The following is a 24,072-nucleotide window of genomic DNA, read 5'->3' on the forward strand; positions in this document are numbered from 1 at the left end:
ATATCACTGCAATAATCTGGTCACCCCCAAGTCATGACACTGAGCCTTTCAGATTTAAGAGATTCAATGAGGCACAATGGTTACCTTTTTATTTCTTAAATTGCTAGTCTCAAAAAGGAAATATGGTTTTGTTATCCGTATGAAAAGGAGTTGAAAATATCCAACCAGAAATGGAGGTTAGGGATAGCAAGTGTTAGGGTCGCTAACAGTAGTTATATACCATTGGGCAGTGCATTAAATAAGAAATTATTGGAGCATGTAACAAAGGCAATGTTGCAACTGTGGGTGACTTTAATCTTCATCTAGACAAGAGCAATCAAATTGGCAAAGGTGATCTGGAAGATGAGTTCATAGAATTCTTTTGTGACAATTTCCTGGAGCAAGACATCGTGGAAGCAACTCGAGATAAGGCTATTTTAGATCCAGTATTATGTAATGAGGCAGGGCTAATTAGTACTCTCATAGTAAAAGATTCATTGGGAAATAGTGATCATAGTAACAATTGAATTCCATATTAAGCTTGAAAACGACATAGTTGAGTCCCAACCAAGAATCATAGGCCAGAATTTTATGTTGATCAGGCAGGCATGTGCCCATCCGAACGCACGTGAAATGACGTCAGGAATTTGCCCCGACATCATCGCGCACATGAGCAACATTGAGGTCGGCGGGTGCACACTGGAGTCAGAGCAGCACTCACTGACAATTAAGGGGCCAATTAAGGCCTACTGTCCACGATATTACGTTGTCCATGTGATTTCACACTCGATGCACGGGCAGCCCGTTTTTAACAAAACCTTATCCAAGGACAGGATGTGATGTCTGGGGAGAAATAGAATAAAAAAAGATATCTGGGGACTGATGTTTTTTGAGATCTGCTGTCAGGTGCTTGAATGTGCTGCATAGTCACAATTTGGTGCATTTTTTTCTTGGCATTTAATCAGTCCAGGCCGGCAACTCCCCGAGGCAGTTCCGCAGCAGCTGTCAGTCTTCAGGGAGCTCGCTGGAAGCCCCCACCTGCACCCTCACTTTTGTCAGCGCCTGCTCTCTTCCTGCCCCCCCTCAGTGGCTCTGAAGCTTGCTCAGCAAGCGTTTCATGCTGGCTGCCCATTAATTGGCCAGCCAGCATGAAATTGTGTTCATGGCCCGATCGAGGGCGGAAGAACAGTTCACATCCACTTCTGGGCCTGTCGGCTTGACGCACATGCCAAGCCTGAAATTTAGGCCATAAACTTAAGCAAAGCCAATTACATAGATATGAGGGGAGCATTGACTGAGGCTGATTGGGTGAATAAACTAAAAGGTATGGCAGTAGATATACAATGGGAAACATTTGAAGAGACAATCTTGCAAAGTACAGTCTGGAGATTGGGAGTGTTTTAGAAAGCAGCAAAGATGCACTAAAAACTTAATAAAAAAAGGGAAAAAATACAATACGGGCCCCACACGCCGACGCGTAAAATAACACGCAATGACATTGGGCGTACGTCCCTACATCATCGCGATATTTCATTCAGCGGGCGCGCACTGGAGTCGGCTGTGCACCCGAAATGTGAACGGCCTATTAAGGCCATTGAGAAAGCAGTTATTATCATTAGTAATGCTGCCCGTCCAACCTTAAGGTTGCCGGGCAGGCAAAAAGCCCAAGCAACCTTCGCGTTTTTCAGGAAACCTCATCCATGAGCGGGATGAGGTTTCCGGAAGCTTTCATTAAATAATTTTTCATAAATATAAAAAGACATCCCAACTCATGTGACACAGTCACATCAGGGGACATGTTCAAGTAAATTTTTAAATCATTTATTCAATTATTTTAATATCCATTCAACCTGCCTGAGGCAGCTCCGTGCCTCAGGGAGATGGCTGTGCTCTTTTGTGTGCATGCGCGAAAGAGCGCTGATCCTGACTCTCCCTTCTCCCCCAGCCCACACAGGTAGCGCTACCGGCCGCGTTTAATGCTGGGCAGGCCTGAATTGGCCCGCCCGTGTAAAATGACGGCGCAGAGCTGATCATAGGCAGCGATTGGCTCTGCGCCCACCCCCACTCCCTCCCGCCCAGCCTGCCCGCCCACCATAGGAAAAATCCTGGCCATTGTTTTATATTTAACCTGGAGGTACTTGATGCCGCCATTGGGTGAAAGACAAAAGCATCCTATTCCACAGCACTGACATCCTCTACCTAGTGCAACAATTCACAGAGAAGCCTGGAACAGCGGGGAAACAATGGTAAAAATGATTTGGTTGAATGAGTTTCAGCATAGTAAACAGTACTCAGTGAGCATTGTGACATCTTGAATGAGTTACGACATTTTTAAACCTATTCCTCATGTGCAAGTTGAGACTCTCCAGGACCTATTACCCATGGACAGCAAAACATTATACATGAGAGACAAAGTGGGCTCGGATTTAAACTTGGAAAGCCACGTCTCCAGATGTGATTTACTTAAATAAAGGCAATTCTTCTGAAATAGCATATTGTAGCAGATGAGATTTTAGAGACTGATCAGTAGATTTATTTCACAGGAATATTTTTAACTGAAAGCAACTGATAATTTTGAAAACTGTCAGTAACATGACTGATATCTAGGACCAGATTTTGACTATTGAGGCGGTTATCCCGAGTCAGGAAGTTTTCCAACTCGCCGGACCCACCTTGGTTAAAAAGTGCCTTGAATCATGAGATTTTTGATCTGTGGGGGTTGGGGTGATGGGGGAGTGTGGTGGTGGGTGCGGAAGCAGATGCCACAAGTTTAACTGGTCCTGTCAACAAAAATGGGATCTGTCAGAAATGGAGGAAGGACTTCCACATCTGGGTCCCACCCACCTGCTAGAACCAAAGCATTACAGGGTATTGGCCAATGCAAGCCATACACTTCATCCTAATGGGGGAGCTGGTTAATGTCAATGTCGCACAGCCAAATGATAATAACAGATAATAACTGGATCTAAGTATTGTAATCTATCCTTGAAAAAGAACACCAGTGGGATAGGAAAATGAGCTGATGGAGCCAGCTATGGAATCATAGTGGTCTTAAAGAAAAGGGTTGGGTACTGTAAATAGGAAGCTGGTAAGCATTACATCTCCCAGCTAATTTGAACTTCCAGATGCAATTGTTAAACTGTAAGTTTATATGTGTAAATTGTAATCTGGACATGTGTTTTTTTTTGCTGCTGAAATGGTATCTTACCTCTCAAAAAATGTCTTCCATTTGATTGTTTTAAGGCAAGGTTTTCTTAAGTGGCAAACCTGACCAAATTGATGAAATTAGAGTTAAACAGCACAATTCAGCTGTGTCAGAATCATTGATTAAAGACTAAATGCCTTGGAGGATAGTCACTAAGTTTCATTGAACTGAAGTGAGACTGGCTAAAGGGCTATGCTCCAAGGTTTCAAGTAAACCCAAGTTGATTGGATTTGATCCTTAGATTATCGATGCCCATTTATCCTGTCCTAATCTTCGTTGATGTGATGTATACTGTGAAGCTTCAGTTTTTTTCTCCCCCTGTGGTTGAAAAATAATCCACAGCCATGATGGAATGAAAATTGAATCTTAAGTTTGCAAATCTAATTTTAATTTCTACAAAACTAATTTGAATTTGTCAGATAATGCTAGTCGAATGGTGGGGGAGGGGGTGCTGGAATTGGGGCTGTTTTGAGTTGAGATTGTGATTACCTAAGAGTTCTGACCTTCTTTCGATGCTGAATATTTATATGGGAAAAGTCGTGTGTGTGTGTCCCTCCCCCCGTTGGGGGTGGAAGTGCAGGAGCGGGCACACCTCCGATTGGCGTCCTCGATTGGGGGCACGCTGCCATTTTAAGTGGGCCAATTAAAGCCCGCCCAGCATGTTGTCCACCAGGAAGCGCTATGCGCTCCTTGTGCGGGCGGGGGGATTCCCTCGGCCAGGAGTGCACTCTTTTGCGCATGCGCGTGAAAGAGCGCACTGATCTCCTTGAGGCTAGGTGCTGCCTCAGGGAGATTGGCTCTGGATTAAAATTTGCAATAAAAATGATAGGAAAATTTCCCTGACATGTCCCCTCATGTGACACTGTCACATGAGTTGGGACATGTCCATAACTTTAACTGAAACCTTTATTAAAACCTTTACTTAAAAATTTAAATACCCTCATGAAACCTCATCCCGCCCGTGGATGAGGTTTCATGCTTTTTCTGAAGCCCGCCAGGGCTCCCGGCCTGTCTGCCAACCTTAAGGTTAGACAGGCAGGTCCACTAATGATTTTAATTAGTGTCTCGATGGCCTCAATAGGCTGTTGACAGGTCAGCAGGCTGACTCAGCTGCGCCCCTGCTGACCTGAAAGTGGAAATAACGCGGGATGATGTCAGGAGTTCCATCCGATGTCATCCCGCATCATTTTACGCGTCAGCGAGTGGGCCCCAGCCCCGCTCGTCGATCGGAAGATCCTGCCCATAGTGTGTGCTAATCTCCAATACCAGACTCTGGAGATACTGCAGCAAACAAAGCTCAGTCCTTGTCTTCTCTGATTTATTTCACTTTATAAGACGTGGCACTAACTTTGTCTAATTTTAATCAAGAATACGATGATTGAAGGCGCGGTAATATAATAATATCCTGATGGTGTTTGGTAAACAAGTGCCAGATAAGGGGCCAAAATGTAAAAGAATAATCTAACCGCCTCCCCTTGACATTCAATGGCATTACCATCGCTGAATCCCCCACTATCAACTTCTTGGGGGTTACCATTGACCAGAAACTGAACTGGACCAGCCATTTAAATATGGTGACTACAATATCAGGTCAGAGGCTGGGAATTCTACAGAGGGTAACTTACCTACTAACTTCCCAAAGCCTGTCCACCTTCTACAAGGCACAAGTCAGGTGTGTGATGGAATAGTCTCCGCTTGCCTGGATGAGTGCAACTCCAACAGCACTCAAGGACCTCGACACCATCCAGGACAAAGCAGTCCACTTGACTGGCATTGATTGGCACCCCATCAACCACCTTCAACATCGATTCCATCCACCACTGACTCACAGTAGCAGCACTGTGTGGCATCTACAAGAAGCACTGCAGCAACTCACCAAGGCTCCTTTGATAGCACCTTCCAAATCCATGACTTCTATCACCTCAAAGGACAAGGACAGCAGATGCATGGGAAGACCACCACCTGGAGGTTCTCCTCCAAGCCACTCACCATCCTGACTCGAAACTATATTACCATTCCTTCACTGTCGCTGGGTCAAAATTCTGGAACTCCCTCGCTAACAGCACTGTGGGTGTATGTACACCACAGGGACTGCAGCGGTTCCAGAAGGCAGATCACCACCACCTTCTCAAGCGCTGTTAGTGATGGGTAATAAATGCTGGCCCAGCCAGTGACACCCACATACCGTGAACAAATTGAAAACATGTAAATGGTTCAGCTCTTTCTGTCACTCATCAATACAGCATCCACAATGGACCGCTGTATACTAAGGTTTACAGTGATAATAACCTATTTTTAATGAGTTGGTGGCGATGTGGGAAGTTTCTGAGTTGCCGTGACCACAAGCCCTTTTACCTGCATGTTGTGGTCTATGGATAGTGATGGTAGAGGCTCCGACACTCTTACGATCACGTGGCTACCTAGGAACCTCTTGCTCTTACCATCTGGCATTGGTGTGTTTGTGGAAGGATTTGCAGGTTGATGCTCAACCTGTTTGCTGTGTTATGAACGCACCTTCCTTGGCCATCAAGTGCTTGGGTCCGATTCAAACCTGGAGCTTCTGGCTCAGAGGTAGGGATGCTACCCATTGTGCCACAAGACCTCCATTAAAGCAATTAGTTACAAAGAAAATGTGAAATGAACAGAATATTTTAGAATATTTAGAAATACATTTGGAGCAAAATCTTTGCTGATTATGTTTATACGATTCCTGGTGCGGACTCTAAAAGCGTAGCATGGACTTTATAAAAGCTTGTCTTTACCAAAATAGCGCTCAGTAATGTATAATCATTTGCCTATTCCTGAAAGCAATGGTGCATCTTCAGCCTCGAGCCAAATTCCATTTGTGCAGTTTAAATATAATGTTTACACTCACTGTCTCAGGATTCGTTTTATGAGTTGGGTTTATTATGATTGCTCATCGTTCAGGCATTCAAAAATGTAAATTCTGAAACCCAAACCACTCAACCTATTTTGGACAATGCTGCAACATATTTGCGTTAACTGCTGAAAGGACCAACATTTAACACATGATATACTCCCTCAAATACTGTAGACTCTTACATATACCGGTCTCACATTTCCAACTTCAAACACCATTTAATAACTGTGACCCAAAACCAAATCGAGAACAAGAATACTCACCTGGCTCAATGCAGCTTTGACTTAGCAGCAGAAAGATAATTGTCTTTATAGCTAACACATGGTCCATGGGGCTGCTTTTGATCAGCTGAGGGGCTCAGGGAAGGACTTTCCAGCATATTATTTTCCATGATTGGTCTTATTTTTTTTCCGTTTTATTTTGTGTCTCCCAGGAGGTTACATGGCTGTCATGGAGAGATAAGGGATGGGAAGTGAAGCATTATCCACGCATGTTGCTTCAAACAATATGGCCAGAATACTGCCGTCAGCGTGTGGGGCCTAACACGCCGACGCGCAAAATGACGCGCGTGTGCGTCCCGACATCATCGCGCGTCACTTAGATCTTTCAGTTGGCGCGCGCACACCGACCGAACTGTCAACGGCCTATTAAGGCCATTAAAAAAGTAATCAAGCTTATTAACAATGCTGCCCATCCAACCTTAAGGTTGGCGGGCGGGCAAAGAGCCCAAGCAGCCTTCGTATTTTTCAGGAAACCTCATCCCGGGGCAGGATGAAGCTTCTTGAAAGTTTCAATAAATAAATTTAAAAATTTCCCAAAATGTAAAAACATGTCCCATCTCATGTGACACCATCACATGAGGGGACATGTTTAGATAACTTTTTAAATGCTTTATTTAATTATTTTAAGATCAACTTAATCTCCCTGATGCAGCTCTGTGCCTCAGGGAGATTGCGCGAGCGCAGGCCCCGACTCTCCCTCCTCCCCCCGCCCACACAGATAGCGCTGAGCGCTACTGGCCGTACATCACGCTGGGCGGACCTTAATTGGCCTGCCCACTTAAAATGGCAGTGAGCAGCCAATCGCGGGTGACGATCGGCTCTGCACCCGCCCCCGCCCACTCCTGTCCAGCCCGCCCGACAAAGGTAAGTTTCTGGCCTATGAGTGTGGGCCAGACTTGATGGACCAGCTGGTCCTTTCCTGCCTGTCAATTTATAGGTTTCATATGAGAAAGCTTACCTTTTCCATAAAAATACCACAATTGCTCATTTTTCTTATGTTCTTTCTAAAATCTATTTATAATATAGTCCCAGTACTCTCCTGGCCACCCTCCCATCTTCCACCCTACATAAACTTATGCTCTTCCAAAACCCTGCTGCCCGTTCTTTAACTTGCTCCATGTCACCCCTGTGCACACTGACCTGCTCTTGCTCCTTAATTTTGAAATTCTCATCCTTGTTTTCAAATCCCTCCATGGTCTCACCCCTTGCTATCTCTGTAAACTCCTCCTCCACCGGACAAGCCGTTGAGGTCTCTGTGCTAATCCAGTTCTGGGCTCTTACGCATCCTTGATTTGAATCATGCCACCATTGGTGGCCTTGCTTTCAGCTGCCTTTGCCCCAGGCTCTGAATTCCCCTCCCTAACCCTCTACACCTCTGTATGTCTTTCTCCAACTTTGAAGATGCTCCTGAAAACCTCAATCTTTGATCAAGCTTCTGTTCATTTGTTGTGACACCTCTTTCTGTGGTTTGGTGTCAAAAATATCATTAGATATTGCACATTGGGACATTTTGCTATTTTAAATGCATTATCTAAATATAAATTGTTATACTATCTATTTGATTAAGGCTTCTGCAAAGTGCATAGAAGGTTTGGAGAAAGGTTCAGTGACGAGGACAGTTGTGGGATCTATAGCGTTAAGTTGTAAAGAAGTGCAGACAGAATTGAACATGTTGTTATTGGAGAGATTAAGGTGAAATGGAGACATGAAGAACGGACGATTATTAAGTTTGGTTTTTGAAAGCAGTGAAGGTTAAGAGGAGATTTGATCAGAGGTGTTTAAAACCATAAACAATTTTGATAAATGCGGAGAATTTGTTTTCAGTGGCAAAACAGGCCAGAGAACACAAATTTAAGGTGACTGGAAAATGAACTCAACTGCACACGAGGAAACGTTCTCTTTTACAGAGTAAAATGTGATTTGAAAGAGTGACGGAAGCACATTCAATAATAACATTAGAAAGAGAATTGAATAAATAATGGAATCGAAAGCATTTACAGGGCAATGGGTGAAGAGTAGGAGAGAGCAGGGGATCTTGGTACAGGCACAGTAGGCCAAATAGCCCCCTCCTGTCCGGTATCATTTTCTGATTCTGTGAACTTGAACGAACCACAGACTCGATTTAAGATCAAAAGGAATTTTCTCCTTTACACAGATTTATGAAAATGTGGAATAGACTGAGGTAGTTAACATCTTTAGCAAAGAGTTAGTGATGTACTAAGTTTGGATGGGGACTGAGCTGGATATAAGAACTTGCATTTATATGCGCTTTCCTTGTTCTCAGGATGTTGCACAGTGTTACACAGCTGATGAAATACAGTGGGCAGAATTTTCCCCCCGTCGGGGAGGAAGTTCAGGAACGGGCGCGTGCATGTGCGTCTCCGATCGGCGCCGCCATTTTACGTGGGCGGGCCACTTAAGGCCTGTCCAGCGTGACTTCCATCAGGACGCTTTCTGTGCGGGTGGGGGGGGAATCCCTGAGCCGAGAGCGTGCTCTTTCGCGTATGCACATGAAAGCGCACACTCATCTCCCTGAGGCTAAGTGCTGCCTCAGGGAGATCGGCGCCAAATTCAAAAATGTTAAAAATAGAAAAATAAAATTTCCCTGACATGACCCCTCATGTGACACTGTCACATGGGTTGAGACATGTCCATCATTTTTAGTTAAGCTTTTATTAAATTTTTGAAAACCTACATGAAACCTCGTTCCACCCGTGGATGAGGTTTCATGCTTTCTCTGAAGCCCGCCAGGGCTCCCGGCCTGCCCGCCAACCTTGAGGTTGGATGGGCAGGTTCGTTAATTAAGTAAATTACTTTTTAAATGGCCTCAATTGGCCGTTGACAGGTCGGTGGGCGCACGGCTGATTCGGCTGCGCCCCCGCCGACCTGAAAATTGAAATGATGCGGGGTGGTGTCAGGAGCTCCGCCCAACGTCATCCTGCGTCATTTTATGCATTGGCGAGTGGGCCCCGGGCCCCGCCCCCCTCACGCCGACCAGGAAATCCTGCTCAGTATGTAGTTATTGCAGTGATGTCGGGGATATGTCCAATTGCACAAAACAACTTCCAGAATGAGTAATGAGATAAACGACCAAATAATCCATTTTAGTGATGTTGGTTGAGTGAGTGTTAGCCTAGATTATGTGCTCCGGTCTCTGGAGTTGGTTTTGAGCATTGCCGATAGGCGAATGTACTACCACTAAGTCAATGGGAAAATCTAAATTGGAGAATTCCGGGTGTTACGATAAAGTGCTTTACAATAACTTGCCCAATATAGGAAACTCATAGGACTTCGGAGCAGGAGTAAGCCATTCAGCCCTTCGAGCCTGTCTCACCATTCAATAAAATCATGGCTGATCTGGTGGGTGAAAGGAAATTTCAGGAGTACACACTGTCAGTGTGAACTAATGCAGTCCTAATACCCTTAAGTGTGTCCAAAGTTGAGAGGCTCCCCTTTATAACAAGCAAAAATTATGACCCAGACAATCACTTAAAAAGTACAACATCAAACAGACTGCCAACACTGAAATTAGGAAAAGTGATTACTCGAAAAAGTCTTCCTTCTGATGGGAGAGTCATACAGAGTTAGTCTTGATGAGGAGTCATATGGACTCGAAATATTAACTGTTTTCCTCTCTGCAGATGCTGTCAGACCTGCTGAGTTTTTCCAGCTATTTTTGTTTTTTTTCCTTCTGATGGGACCTGGTTTAACATTCCTCATGATTGAGTTGTAATTTATCTTAAGTACTTTGTCTAAGATATAACTGAAAATAAAGAATACGTTTTAAAATACATTTTGGCTACATGATAGCTACTGGACTTTAAAATAGCTGGTTGTTTGAAATGATTTGAGATGTCTCCATACGATAGGGCACTATAAATGGTGCTTTGATGTTGCTTTTTACATGATGCTTTAATACCTCATCTCAGTTTATCGTCACCACCACTCCCACCACCAATAATAGATCTGAAACTAAAGTGACAGAGCTTAAAATGCTCCCTCCAGCCAAATTTGTCAGGTCAGAGTCTAACTGTATTGTTAAGCATCTTTCACTATTTAAGTGGGCAAAATGTTCAATTTCCTGCTCTTATACTTCAGTGAAATCCTAACGCTGATAAAGCAACATCCTGTTCACACTCAGACTGGCATTGCTTCTTGTGATTAAATAGTAGTTGTTCTCAATTGGAATGCGAGGGTGAATCCATTCATTGGGCAGAAATTTTCGTTCCCGTGGGCAGGCGCGTGCCCGGCCCGACTGGGAGTAAATTACTGATTATGTCAGGCGAGCACTTGCCCGTGCACTCCCTCGATATTTCGGTCGGCAGGCGCGCGAGAGAGTCGGCAGCATGCCCGTTGGCAATTAAGAGGCCTATTAAGACCCTTAAGCAAGCAAATAAGTAGATTTTCGCTACGTGTCCAATGTTATGGTTGGCGGGCGGGCGAATAGGCGGCCTTTGCATTTCTTTGCATCACGGCTGGGATGAGGTTTCCGACAGTAAATCAAAAACAATAATTTTTTTTTAAAATCATTTTTAACATGGCCCTCTTCATGTGACTGAGCCACATGTGGGGTCATATGTTTATATTGTTTGTAGAATCTTTATTTTTCATTTAAAAAATCTTCGGCTCCCTGAGGCAGCTCTGCGCCTTCAGGGAGATTTCAGTGAGCGTACCTACTGCGCATGTGCAAACTTCAGCGCTCGCGCTCCTCCCGCCCCCCCCTACTCCGGCAGCGCTGAGGCTCTCCGCGCACGTTTCATGCTGGTTGGCCGTTAATTGGCCAGCCGGCGTGAAATCGTGGTCAGAGCCTGATTGCGGGCGGCGGTCCATTTCACGGCCGTTCCCGGGCCTGCCTCCATCCGATGAAGGAAAAATCCTGCCCATTAAGTATTGCTCAGCAACTTTACAGATGCTATGGAATGGTCAATTCCAAATGACAGTGGTCAGGATTTTGGCGGGATGGGAAAGTCCTGGCCAGTGATTGTTCCCCACGTTCCCTGGTCAATGAAATAGCTCCATAAATGGCTTTTCCTACTTAACTTGTTTGGGAAATTAGAAAAATAAGCAGGGGTAAAATTAGACTTAGGCAAGGGATTCTAAACAGGCAGAATCAAAATTGCCCCCCTGTTGTACAATACACCTGATCCTCAGTTCTGTTGAAGTCAACAGGGTTGAATATTGAGCAGGCCATATAACAAGTGACCAATGTGATACAATCTGTTTTGCAGTCCTGCTCAAGCCCAATTTCATCAACCCCCAGCCCTCCTTGGGAACTTTACTGCAGCTGCATTCTTGATCATACACATGTTTATTTGTAGTGAAGCAGTGTAACCATGTAGAACAATTGTGTCTTTGGAAATTAACTATCCCTTCCCTTGGCATTTAAAGTTTTCCAGAGTTTACTATCAATTCCATTTTGTTATTCATTTACGGGATGTGGGCTTCGCTGGCTAGGCCAGCATTTATTGACCATCCCTAATTGCCCTTGAGAAGGTGGTGGTGAGCTGCCTTCTGGAACCGCTGCAGTCCATGTGGTGTAGGTACACCCACAGTGCTGTTAGGGAGGGAGTTCCAGGATTTTGACCCAGCAACAGTGAAGGAATCGCAATATATTTCCAAGTCAGGATGCTGAGTGATTTGGAGGGGAACTTCCAGGTGGTGGTGTTCCCATGTGTCTGTTACCCTTGTCCTTCTAGATGGTAGCGGTCATGGGTTTGGAAGGTGCTGCCTAAGGAGCCTTGGTGAGTTTCTGCAGTGCATTTGTAGATGGTCCACACTGCTACCTCTGTTCATCAGTGGTGGACAGAGTGAATGTTTGTGGAAGGGATACCAATCAAGTGAGCTGCTTTGCCCTGGATGTTGTCACTGATCCAGGCAAGTGGATGACTTGTACCTTGTAGATGGTGGACAGGCTTTGGGAGTCGAGAGAGTTACTTGCCACAGGATACCTAGCCTATGACCTGCTTTTGTAGCCACAATATTTATAATGTTAATCCAGTTCAGCTTCTGGGCAATGGTGACCCCCAGGATCAACAAATAAAAAGGAAGAAAGTTTTTTTAAATATATATATTCTTCCATGGAATGTGGATGTTACTGGCAAGGCCAGCATTTGTTACCCATCCCTAATTGTCCTTGGGAAGATGGTGCTGAGCTGCTGCCTCAAACTGCTGCAGTCCATCCGATGCAGGCACACCAACAGTGCTGCTGGGAAAGGAGTTTGAGGATTTTGAATTTTGACCCGCGACAGAGAAGGAATGGTGATATAGCTCCAAATGGCGTGTGGCTTGGAGGGGAACTTGCAGCTGGTTGTGTTCCCATGGGGCAGAATTTTATGTCCCGCGGTCGGGTGCGTGCCTGACCTGATTGGGTGTTAAAATCGTGTGAGATAACGTTGAGTGAGCGCTTGATGTCATCGTGCGCTCGCGCGATATTTCGCTCAGCGAGCGTGCGCAAAAGTTGGATGTGTGCCTGCCGACGATGAAGCGGGCAATTAAGCCCATTAACGGTGCAATTATCTGCGATATTTTGTGGCCGGTCCAGCCTTAAGGTTGGTGGACGGGTGAATCGGCCAGGCAGCTTTTGCATTTTTCATCAAACCTCATCCAAGGGCGGGATGAAATTTCCATAAGGAAATAAAATAAAAATAAAAGATCTGGGGACCACGGTTTTATGAGGTTATGCTTTCAGGCGCTTGATTGTGACGCATAGACATTTTTTATTTTGCAGCTTTTTACAGCTTGATTTCATTATTTGCAGGTCTGCAGCTCCCTGAGGCAGCTGTCTGCCTTCATGGGACTCTCTCGCAGCGCTTACCCGCGCCCGCAGTGACATCATCGTCCGCCCTCTTCCTGCCCCCTGCCCTGGCAGCGCTGAGCTTCTCAGTGTGCATTTCACATTGGCTGGCCGTTAATGAGCCAGCCAGCGTGAAATTGCATTCGGGGGGCCGATCGCTGTTGGGGGCCTGTTTCCCAGCCACTCCTGGGCCCGCCGATCGCACGCGCCTGACGACCAAAAAAATTCAGGCTCATGTATGTGTCTGCTGCTCTAGTCCTTCTAACTGGTAGAGGTCACAGGTTTGGAAGGTGCTGTCGGAGAAGCCTTGCTGCAGGGCATCTTCACATAGCTGCTACTGTGTGTTGGTGGCGGAAGGAGTGAATGTTTAAGTTGGTAGATGGGGCATGTTTTGAACTGGGTTTTGCCACTGAAAAATGCCTTGTGCATTTGTTTTCATTTATATTTAGCTATTACAAATACTGTTAAAGCCATCTTCTGCATAGCATGTTGGATGAATGCGATTTATCTATTTATTTATGAAATTAATAGAACCAAATTCAAGACAATCTTATCAAATTAGTTCATTAACATCCAAACTCAGTACAAAGAGGAATAGAAAGGGACTGGATTTTTAGCAAGGGGGTTAAATGGCCTATTAAGCGCTATGGTCAGAGGCTGACTGGAATTTTCCTGTCTGCCTCTGGCTCCCTGAGTCATCTGGAACTATAGGCCAAGAGCCTAGAGGCAGCCTCCCAGCGACAGACTGGGATTGCCAGTGCTCCAGGCAGGCTTTAAGGCCCTCCCTGCTTGCCTGGAGCCAAAGACCACCGTGTGGAGGGGATCCTCTGCCACAATGGTGCCCAGACTGTTAGGGGCATCTTTTTGTTTAAAATTTTAAAAAGTTGGAGGGAGGATACCTCAATCTTGAGGCACTCTCTCTATCTCTATCTTTTTCTCTTGCCTAAAACAGCAACCTGCTGCAAGTTGGATGCCTCCAGCTTCGAGAGCCTGCCCGCTGTCCTTAACTGGACAGCGAACCCTCCCCCTGGTCACTAATTGGCCAATTCAGGGAAAATCATTGACTGTTACCTACACAGTGTGGGGTTGTGACCCCCATTTGAACCTGGATTTGGACTCCTGATGTAAAACCCAAAATCCTGCCCTAGGTTTGGCTCTTGAGAGGAGAGATAAATGAAGAAGCAACAGGGATTGGGAATCATTAGTCGCCGCTGGACATCAAATTTAACCGGAATTGCAATGTTTTTAACATGGAATAATTTGAATGTTCTGCCCCTTTAAGAAAAAAAAAGCGACGCATGAAATGTCTAACCTGTCAGCGATTAATGCAGCTCAAGACACGCAATGCACAGTGTGCATGTTGATGTGAGCTGTGGTGTTTTTTGCATGAGTGTGTGCAAAGCTCAGTAAAATCCATTTATAATTTAAATTACATCAAAACTTCATGATGCACCAGGGCACCTGCCCAGTGTTCTAGGCACACTAGTTGCATGTGTGAAAGGGGCATTGCACTATAATGTTTCTTAAACTGGGCTTTATTGGGGCGGGGGGGGTGTGTGTGTGCAGGTGACGAAAATTGCTATTTGCACAGGAATTGTTTCTCCCAATAACGCCTGTTTGCTCCAGAGCTGTTTAGAGTTTAATCTGAGGAATCTGCTTCTTAAAGCTGTTTTCTGTCTGCTACCTCAATGGAAATTTTATGGCATATGGCTTATATGGGTATGTATCTGGCCATTGCTTATTGGGTTCTTATGAGTTTAGTTAGGACCACCCATTTGTACAAGCCCAGATAGTTGTAGCTAGACCTTTGGAATTCATTGTCACTGCATCTGCCAAAAAAAACCAGGCACTGTCCTGCAGCCATACCTGCAAATTCCTTTCAACACAGGATGTCTTTCTCACTGGCTGTCAAAGTAATTGCTTCTTTAAACTGTTATTTAATGAAGTCCTTCTAAGTCACATCGGATCTTTGCCAAATCTCCCAACCCGCTTGTAGGGATGCAAACGGAGTTCCTCCAGTTCATCATTGGAAACATATAGCCACACAACTTTGCCATGCATGTAGGACAAGATCAGCTTCTTGCCTTGCATGTGCGTTCCAGGACAGTGTTATTGACTCTGTGATCTTCCAACACTAATTATGCTCAATTTGCACTACAGCTAATGCACCTTCCCCAGTCAATGTGCACATGCTGCTTGCTATACCAGGTTGTGAAAGAAGCAGTATCCAAATCAGGTGCCCCACAATCTGCCTGGCAGGAAGACGGTAAGAGGGCATCTCCATGGTGCTGTGCAATCGCAGGGGAATCAGGATAGACAAGCATGGGTATAGAATTGTGGCAGTGAAATATTAGAAAATACATAAGAGATTACAACATGGAAACAGGCCATTTGTATTAACTAATCCGCATTTTCCCTCCTCACGAACAAATCGTCCTAATTGCATTTCTTTGCCTCGTTGCAACATTCTCTTTGACCCCTTTTCCTTCCTCCACTTATTCAACCTCGTTTTTCAATATTGACCCAGCTTTTTCCTCAACCAATAACCCGGGAAGTGAATTCCACAGTCTCACAATTCGCTGTGCAGGATGGTCCGTTAGTGCTGTCAGGAGGATTGGGGATCCCTGTTTATGTGGTAGGGAAACAGTAACGTGGCTTGGGAGATGGCCAGGTAAACTTCTTCAGCAGCTATTGAAGCTGCTTGCTTGCATCTTCCTCCAAAGTAAGCCAAATTACAAAAAGGGAAGGTTGTGCGATGGAAGTGAACAGCAATCTGTAGCCAGTGCTGAAGCAGCAAAAATATAATTTTTCAAATCATTAAATCAAAAAAAAAAGCCCAACTTGACAGCACAAACCTGTTTCTTGAGCCTGCCGGTGCCTAAAAACAAGTTCCAAAGTGTCAAGCTTTTCTGGAGGTAGTTTGCCGCTGAACTGCATCTGCTCCTATGAGAAGAAATGTATGTGCACCATCTATTTATTTGCACAGGATTTAAACTGCTGTGTGCTCCTCGGGTACAGGCACCAGAAAAACCATGGAGGAAATTTTTCAGAAGCAAAATGGGAGCAAAGAATTAGCACTGAATTTTCATTTCATTGCAATCATTTTTTAGGTCCTGTTTGGGAGCAGGGTGGGGGAAAATCAGCTCATGTTGTTTAGTAGTAACTTTTCCTTAATGTAGTTCAAGATTTTAATACGGTGCAATTATAAGCCAAATAAAAGAAATACAATCAAATGCACTGGCATGGTAATTAACAAAATGTTGCCTAATTGACATTCTGTGAAACTGTCCTTAATTATGGTTCTGGCCCCATCAATTAATAATAATGCATTTCCTGGAAAAATTGAATCTTGCCTATTAAATGCAATTTAAATTGTCATGCTCTCTTGTTGCTCTGCAATCAAGTGCCTAAGCAATGCACACCAGAGCATGTAATGATCCACTGAAAACAGATGGCCTGCTCCAACCACTTAATGGGTTACTTGCTAACACAAAAAGAGCTGTCAGATGTGAGCAGGCTGTTGTCATTATTCAGCTCGACAGTCTCTTAGCAAGAAGTCTACTTGAGCAGTGTTGTCCGAGGTGTTGCCCCAAATCTCTGCAATCCAACCCTTACAACCCCGGCAACTCTTGCCTCAATCATCCCCAATTGACACGGGATCCAAACACTTGGGACTCTGTCCTGCCACACTTGTGCCAGCGGAGGGGGGAGGGGGGAGGGGGGAGGGGTGGGGCTGGTGGAATTTCGGGCCCAGTGTCTCATTAAATCTGATTCTGTGAAAGTTTACTTGTGGAACATCAAGTTACTTTATCTGTGAGCATTTATTAGGCTGGTTAGAGACAGATGGAATACAAGACACTGGCCTTGGATCTAATGCTGATAACAATAAAATATTACCTTGTTTATACATTGATGAAGTAATGGACACTAAATAGGTTAATTACAGAATCAACGTCAGTCATTTAACATGGGATTGGTGGCTATGCGATATTCTCCCGATTTTCAGTTTTGACGACTTTAAATGGGCTCCGTTTACACCATTGGCCGAAGTTAAAATGACCCTCAGTAAATGTAATTTTCTTGCTGCGGTTGTATGCAGCCTTGGTGGGACCACACCTGGCTGTGGAGGGAGTGCAACGAAGCCTCACTAGACTAACCCCAGGGATAGCGGGATTGTCCTATGAGGAAATATTGAGGAAACTGGGCCTGTATTCTCTAGAGTTTAGAAGGATGAGAGGTAATCTCATTGAAGTGTGCATAATTCTTACAGGGCTCGACAGGGTAGATACAGGGAGGATGTTTCCCTTATTTGGGGGGGGGTCCATAACCAGAATAAGGGGTATGCCCTTTAGGACTGAGGTGAGAAGGAATTTCTTCAGTCAGAGGGTGGTAAATCTTTGGAATTCTCTACCCCGGAGGGCTGTGGAGTCTCAGTCATTGAGCATATTCAAAGTAGAGGCCAATAGATTTCTAGATATCAATGACATCAAAGGATAGGGGAATAGTGGGAGAAGATAGCATTGAGGTAGAGATCAGCCGTGATCTAGTAAAATGTAGAGCAAAGCTTGTCCACCTTCTACAAGGCACAAGTCAGGAGTGTGATGGAATACTCTCCACTTGCCTGGATGAGTGCAGCTCCAACAACACTCAAGAAGCTTGACACCATCCTGGACAAAGCAGCCTGCTTCATTTGTACCCCTTCCACAAACATTCACTTCCTCCACCAACATACAGTGGCAGCAGTGTGTACCATCTACAAGATGCACTGTAGGAACTCATCAAGCCTCCTTAGACAGCACCTTTCAAACCCACGACCACTACCATCTAGAAGGACAAGGGTAGCAGACACATGGGAGCACCACCACCTGAAGGTTCCCCTCCAAGTCACTCACCATCCTGACTTGGAAATACATTGCCGTTCCTTCACTGTCGCAGGGTCAAAATCCTGGAATTCCCTCCTTAACAGCACTATGGGTGTATCTACACTACATGAATTTCAGCAGTTCAAGAAGGCAGCTCACCACCACCTTCTCAAAGGCAATTAGGGATGGGCAATAAATGCTGGCCTAGCCAGCGACACCCACATCCCATAAATAAATTTTTAAAAAGCAGGCTTGAGGGGCTGAATGGCCTACTCCTGCTCCTATGTTCCTATATTCCTCATTTCCAATGTTCAACACAGCTCAAATTCATTCACTAATTAAACAAAACTTGAACTGTCCCTCTTTAACAATAAAAAATATGAACTGAATTACATGAATGCCTTTAGTTCTCCACAGATATAGTTTTACTGTATTTATAAGAGTAGGCCTTAATGCATTTTTTAATTGTCTTCTATGTTCAATCGATGGGACTGTCACATCTGATTCTTAAAATTGTGAACTCTTGCATAAGAATTAGGAGCACGGGATAGGCCACTTGGCCCCTCGAGCCTTCTCCGCCAATAAATAAGATCATAGCTGGTCTGAATGTAACCTCAATCCCACAATCCTGTCTACCTCCTATAACCTTTCACCCCCTTGTTAATTAAGAAGCTATCTAACTCTGCTTTATAAATATACAAAGACTGCTTCCATCACCTTTTGAGGAAGAGAGTTCCAAAGACTCACAACCCTCTGAGAGAAAGAACTTCTCCTCATTTCTGTCTTAAATAAGCAACCGCTTATTTTTAAAAAGTGACCCCTAGTTCTAGGTTCTCCCACAAGAGGAAACATCCTCTCCACATCCACCCTGTCAAGACCCCTCAGGATCTTAAAAGTCATCTTAAGTCTACTTCTTACTCTTCTAAATTCCAGTGGATACAAACCTAACCTGTCCAACCTTTCCTCATAAGACAACCCGTATGTTCATAAGTTTGCAGCTACCCTCTCTTGGCAGGCCCTGAAAGGTCGGTTGAAGTATGAGTCACTGCCTCCTTATATGAAGGACCCTCAACTACCCAATCCTCTCATTCGCTGGCCTTATGCCCTATCTTTCTGCTACGGGTTAACCTTGCAAACCTCTTTTCCATCCAGCTCTGTTCACCCACCACTGCCGGAAAATGAACCACCACCGCTCTCCTCTCCGCATTTCCCTCTGGAATGTTTGTTCATTCCTGGACAAGGCCCTTAATTTCCACAGTAAGGTTGGGTTTTATCAGGAACCTCTGGAGTGCTTCACCTTGGGTGAAAATTGGTGAAACCTGAAAGCAATGACTATTGAATTTTATAAATATAATGGACTAAAGATGTTTGTTTTGGTTTGGAGTGATATCTTTGAAAAGAAGCTTTGACAAGGTCAGCATATCTGACATGCTGATCCCAAGGGAGTCTTAAAATTTCACTGTTCATTGATGTCTTGAATATTTGGTTTGAAAATTTGGTCTCTTAAGACACTGAAGCGATTAAGGAGTAATCTCATTGACCATGTATGTATGAGGGAGTGGGTGTTTTAAAAATTCATCCATATATCCCCTGCTTCGGGCACATCTGCTATTAACAACTGCACAGTACTTGATTTTATATGAAAAGATACCCTGAGGTATTCTCACCACTCTATATGTAACTTAATGGTCTCTCTCTCTTCTGTTTGTAGCTGCACAAGTAGAGCCAAGTCTTTACACCGCCCTCCCTCCCCACAAGCAGGAGGAGGTGGAGCAGCTGCTGAACAGTTGCAAGGAGGATGCACAATGGTGCAACCTGGCCGGTTTGCTGGGATATAATGAGGAGCATATAGACACTTTCAAGCAGGAAGAAGACCCAGTGCGTGCCCTCCTCTCCGACTGGGCAGCCAAGGACTCTGCCACCACGGACGCACTTTGCACTGCCCTACGGAAACTGAAAAGGGACGACATCGTCGAAACCCTCAACAGCGAACCCACAGCTACATCCGCTGTGTGAGAGTGAACGGGTCAGCGACAGCCTTAATTCTCCGCCTGACTGTTCCTTTTGGAATTGGAAACAAAAGAGTGGATATAACAGAACGTCTGAAGGAAGAGGGAGTTCAGTCCTATGCTTAAGAACACCCTTACGTGCACTGATGCCTAACTTTCAGTATTGTGCTGCCTTCTCCCCTTTAAAAAGTGACTGTGTGCCGCAGAAGCAGAAAGCGCTTTCATGTAATTATGTCAAATGTTGTCTTTTCTGTAACCACCAGAAAAAAAAATATCACATGCACATTTTCAAATGGGCCAGGTTTTATTAAACCCGAGAGCTAAGATGGGACATATGTGTAAATGTCGAAGCATGGACAGTTAATCTTCTTTGTGCCTCAGCACTCTTTGCTGAACAGAAACGTGTGTTACAGTCTTGTAAATTGTTAGCAGCCCCCTCTGCATGTATCCAAATAGTGTTTGTGTAACTAATTCTAGCATAGTCCAAAGTACCAGAGATGTTCTGGCTAATTCCTAGTCCAGGATGTTTGTGCATCTTTTCATGTGAGGTCTCTGAAACTTTAGGTGTATTAATTTTAATCCGAAATGGCAATGCAACATGACTTTGGGATTTTTAACAATAATCCAACCATTTGTGATTCCGTATCAGGGATGAAAATAGCCAGGACAAGTTTAGTCGCAGTGTTAACAAGTATGGGAGATCTTAATCATTTGTCCTCACGCTCAAACCACATGGCAATGATCAAAAACAACTGGAGTCGAGGGGCACAACTCGGTGACCAAAGAGGGCAATGTGACTCATCACCTTTTAGAATTCCTCCACCCATTTCTTGAAACCGTTTCAGTTGTGTTTACAGAGGATAGAATTGAAATATCTCGGATTATTTTTCCAGTGCCTGTTCCAAGGTCATCACAATGCTAATTTATAAATAATTTCCACTTAAATCTGCACTTGGATTCCTGAAAGAATGAATAGGTTTAGCATTTGATAGAATTAGTGACTATTCCTGATTCTAGACCAACAGCAGGATGATTACCAATGCTGTTTCTCATTTAGGATCAATGTTTAGTTTCGCATTGTTAATTTAAAATAGTTAAGAAATGCCACTAAGGCTATCCCTGTGAGGTAGAATGTCTAAACTATTGTGCATCACTTAGATAAGAATAACTGGCATATCCAATCTTGCTAACATACTATTTTCTTTTAATATTCAAAATCAATTACAGCTGTAAAATACGAGACCTGTAAACAGAAGTAAATTGAAAATGGTTAGGCATGCTTGGACAGGACAGCAGCCAAAATCCAGCTCACAGGCCTATGATTGTAACTTCATTGCCTAGTGGAGACCCAAGTCTTCATGGAGATATCCCTTAAGAAGTGAAACCTGCTATCCTTACCTTGTGTGGCCTATATGTAACCCCAGTCCTGCACCAACATGCCCTCTGTAGTACCCTAGCAAGCCACTCAGTTGTATTGAAATCTTCTCAGGACAAGTAGGGGTAGGCAATAAATGCTGGGCTTGGAAATGATGCCTACATCTTTTGAGAATAGATTTTTTTTTTAAAAGATGCATCTGTGATGAGCCTGTTACTCTGAATTAGTTGGTTAGTACAGAAGTTCCACTGGTGTCAGTATGGCAACTTTATTTTTTTCATATGGGTTAAGGAGAATTTTTCAATCTATTTCTGTGTGATGGGCGTCGTTCTCCATCACTGGCTGAATGTCATTCTTTGGGTACTGTGGGGAAACCTCATGCTGCAAGAACCCACGGCTGTGGCTGAGAGGAACGCCATTAGGCCACCGGATAATTTTAAAAGTACCCCAAAAGCTAAAAATGAGTACAGATGTCAGGGAACGAGTACAGCATAAAAAGCATTAACATTTATTGCCAGACAGAGCTGCGTCTTTTCTGGAAACATTCTCAATTTCGGCAAATTAGTTGTTAAATATTTCACCTGAAGTCTCCATTGCCATGTTCAAAATGTATGATTTTCTTTTAGATTGCTGAATGTCAAACCTTTTACAAATTAATAAAGTTAACAGTATTATAAAGCTGGTTTATTGGAATTTTTATCACAGAAATGAATGAACAGAGAGATCTAGGCACCTTTGTAAAATCAAGTGTTTTTCTGTTGTTCAGAAGTTTCTCCTTCATGCACATTTCTCCTGTCAGTGCAGCCCTGTGCTGAGCCCTCCTCCTTGTTGAGATGGATTATACCATGGAAGTTTATTTTTCCCCATTTAAGAGAACCCGTCACCTGCTCTGAAATTCCTAGCCCATTAAAAACTAAAGAAATTCTTCACCGATGAGTTTGAGTGTCTACTGCAGACTACAAGAATATCAATAGAGAAACACATATCTTAACCACTAAAGAAACCCAATTGTGAAATACAAACCCAACTTTATATTAAACAAAAACAGAAACAGAAATACCTGGAAAAACTCAGCAGGTCTGGCAGCATCGGCGGAGAAGAGCACAGTTGACGTTTCGAGTCCTCATGACCCTTCAACAGAACTGTTGAAGGGTCATGAGGACTCGAAACGTCAACTGTGCTCTTCTCCGCCGATGCTGCCGGACCTGCTGAGTTTTTCCAGGTACTTCTGTTTCTGTTTTGTTTTGGATTTCCAGCATCCGCAGTTTTTTGTTTTCATCCCAACTTTATATTGTCATGCAGATTTAGAAACCTGCCATATTATCTTTGAGAGTCTCATGCCTGGATACATTAGCTATGATTGCATCAGTGCTTTTGAGATCAGCTATGGTTCCAAGTTTAGAGTTATGTTTCTTTTACAATTCATGATTGGGCTGTGACAAACTTAACATCCTGGGAATAAGGTAGGGTCAATTTTCTGGGGTATTGTTACCAGTGAGAGCCTACCCCACAGGCCAAGCACTATCACTCAACACTTGCCAATACCAAACCAGTCGTAATGAATCAGAAAATGTTTTCCTGGATTCATATATAAATACAATTAGTTCCTAGAAACTCACTTCTCAGTGTTGGAAGAAAATCTACATTCAGTTGTTTAGCTGAAGTTGAACGGCACTTTATAGATTCATAGAATAGTGTAGCACGGAAGGAGGCCATTCAGCTCATTGAGCTTGTGCTGGTTCCTTTGAAGACCAATCTCGTTAGTGCTACCACCAAACTCACTCCCTCTCACTGCAATCTCTTTCTCCTTCAAGGATTCATCCAATTCCTGTTTGAAAGCTTCTGTTAAATCTGTTTCTTCCACACTTAACAGGCAGTACATTCCAAATTCTAACCGCTCATGGCAGAGAAAAGTTTTCCCTCATGTCGCTTCTGGTTCTTTTGCCAATCGCATTAAATCTGTGCCCTCTGGTTACTGATGCTTCAGCCATTGGAAACAATTGGGCTCTACTTACTCCATCGTTGTGAAACCATGCTTTATGAAAAAATGACTTTATGAATTCACTGGCTGGAAACACCAAATTGATTTTTTTTAAAAAAAGACTAAAGCCGCATTCCAGTGATTTGGGACCATAGTCAAAGATGGTTGCACATTTGCATCACTCTTCCTTCTGCATTACAAGGACCCACTGTCTGCAAAGGAACAATGGCTGTGAAAGAGAATGAAAAGGGGCCATCATCTCCTATGTCACTAGTAAAGTGTTCAGACAATCACCCGGTTACATCTGTCATAGGGAAAATGTTAGAATTCATTAAGGGGGTTACAGTAGGATACTTAGATAACCATGATATGATCAGGCAGAGCCAACATGGATTTGTGAAAGGGAAATTGTGTTTCACTAATCTGTTAAGAGCTTTTAGACATTGAAGGTGGGTAAAGGGGAACCAGTATATGTGGTGGACTTGGATTTCCAAAAGGCATTTGATAAGGTACCAAATCAAGAGTCCCTGCACAAGATGAGAGCACATGGTTTAGGGGATAGCATATTAACATGGATAAAGGATTGGTTAGCTAACAGGAAGCAGAGAGTAGGGATAGGTGGGTCTTTTTTGGACTGGCAAGCTGTAACTAGTGCAGTGTCACAGGCATCAGTGCAGGGTCCTCAACTATTTACAACTATATCAAT

The 24,072-nt window shown here is 44.0% G+C and overlaps 1 protein-coding gene across 2 annotated transcripts in view; it reads left to right on the forward strand.

The window, feature by feature from the left end:
- Positions 1 to 22,063, forward strand: part of LOC144667945 (tumor necrosis factor receptor superfamily member 16-like) — a 174,364-nt gene extending 152,301 nt beyond the window's left edge. For both annotated transcript variants that reach the window (XM_078529579.1, XM_078529580.1), the window contains exon 6: positions 19,713 to 22,063. In XM_078529579.1, coding sequence (XP_078385705.1) covers positions 19,713 to 20,017 — 305 coding nt within the window. In that variant the 3' untranslated portion in view covers positions 20,018 to 22,063. The remainder of the gene's footprint in view (positions 1 to 19,712) is intronic.
- Positions 22,064 to 24,072: the final 2,009 nt, after the last annotated feature.

The sequence above is a fragment of the Cetorhinus maximus genome, chromosome 25 (assembly GCF_964194155.1).
Source record: "Cetorhinus maximus chromosome 25, sCetMax3.hap1.1, whole genome shotgun sequence".
Classification (NCBI taxonomy): Eukaryota; Metazoa; Chordata; class Chondrichthyes; order Lamniformes; family Cetorhinidae; genus Cetorhinus; species Cetorhinus maximus.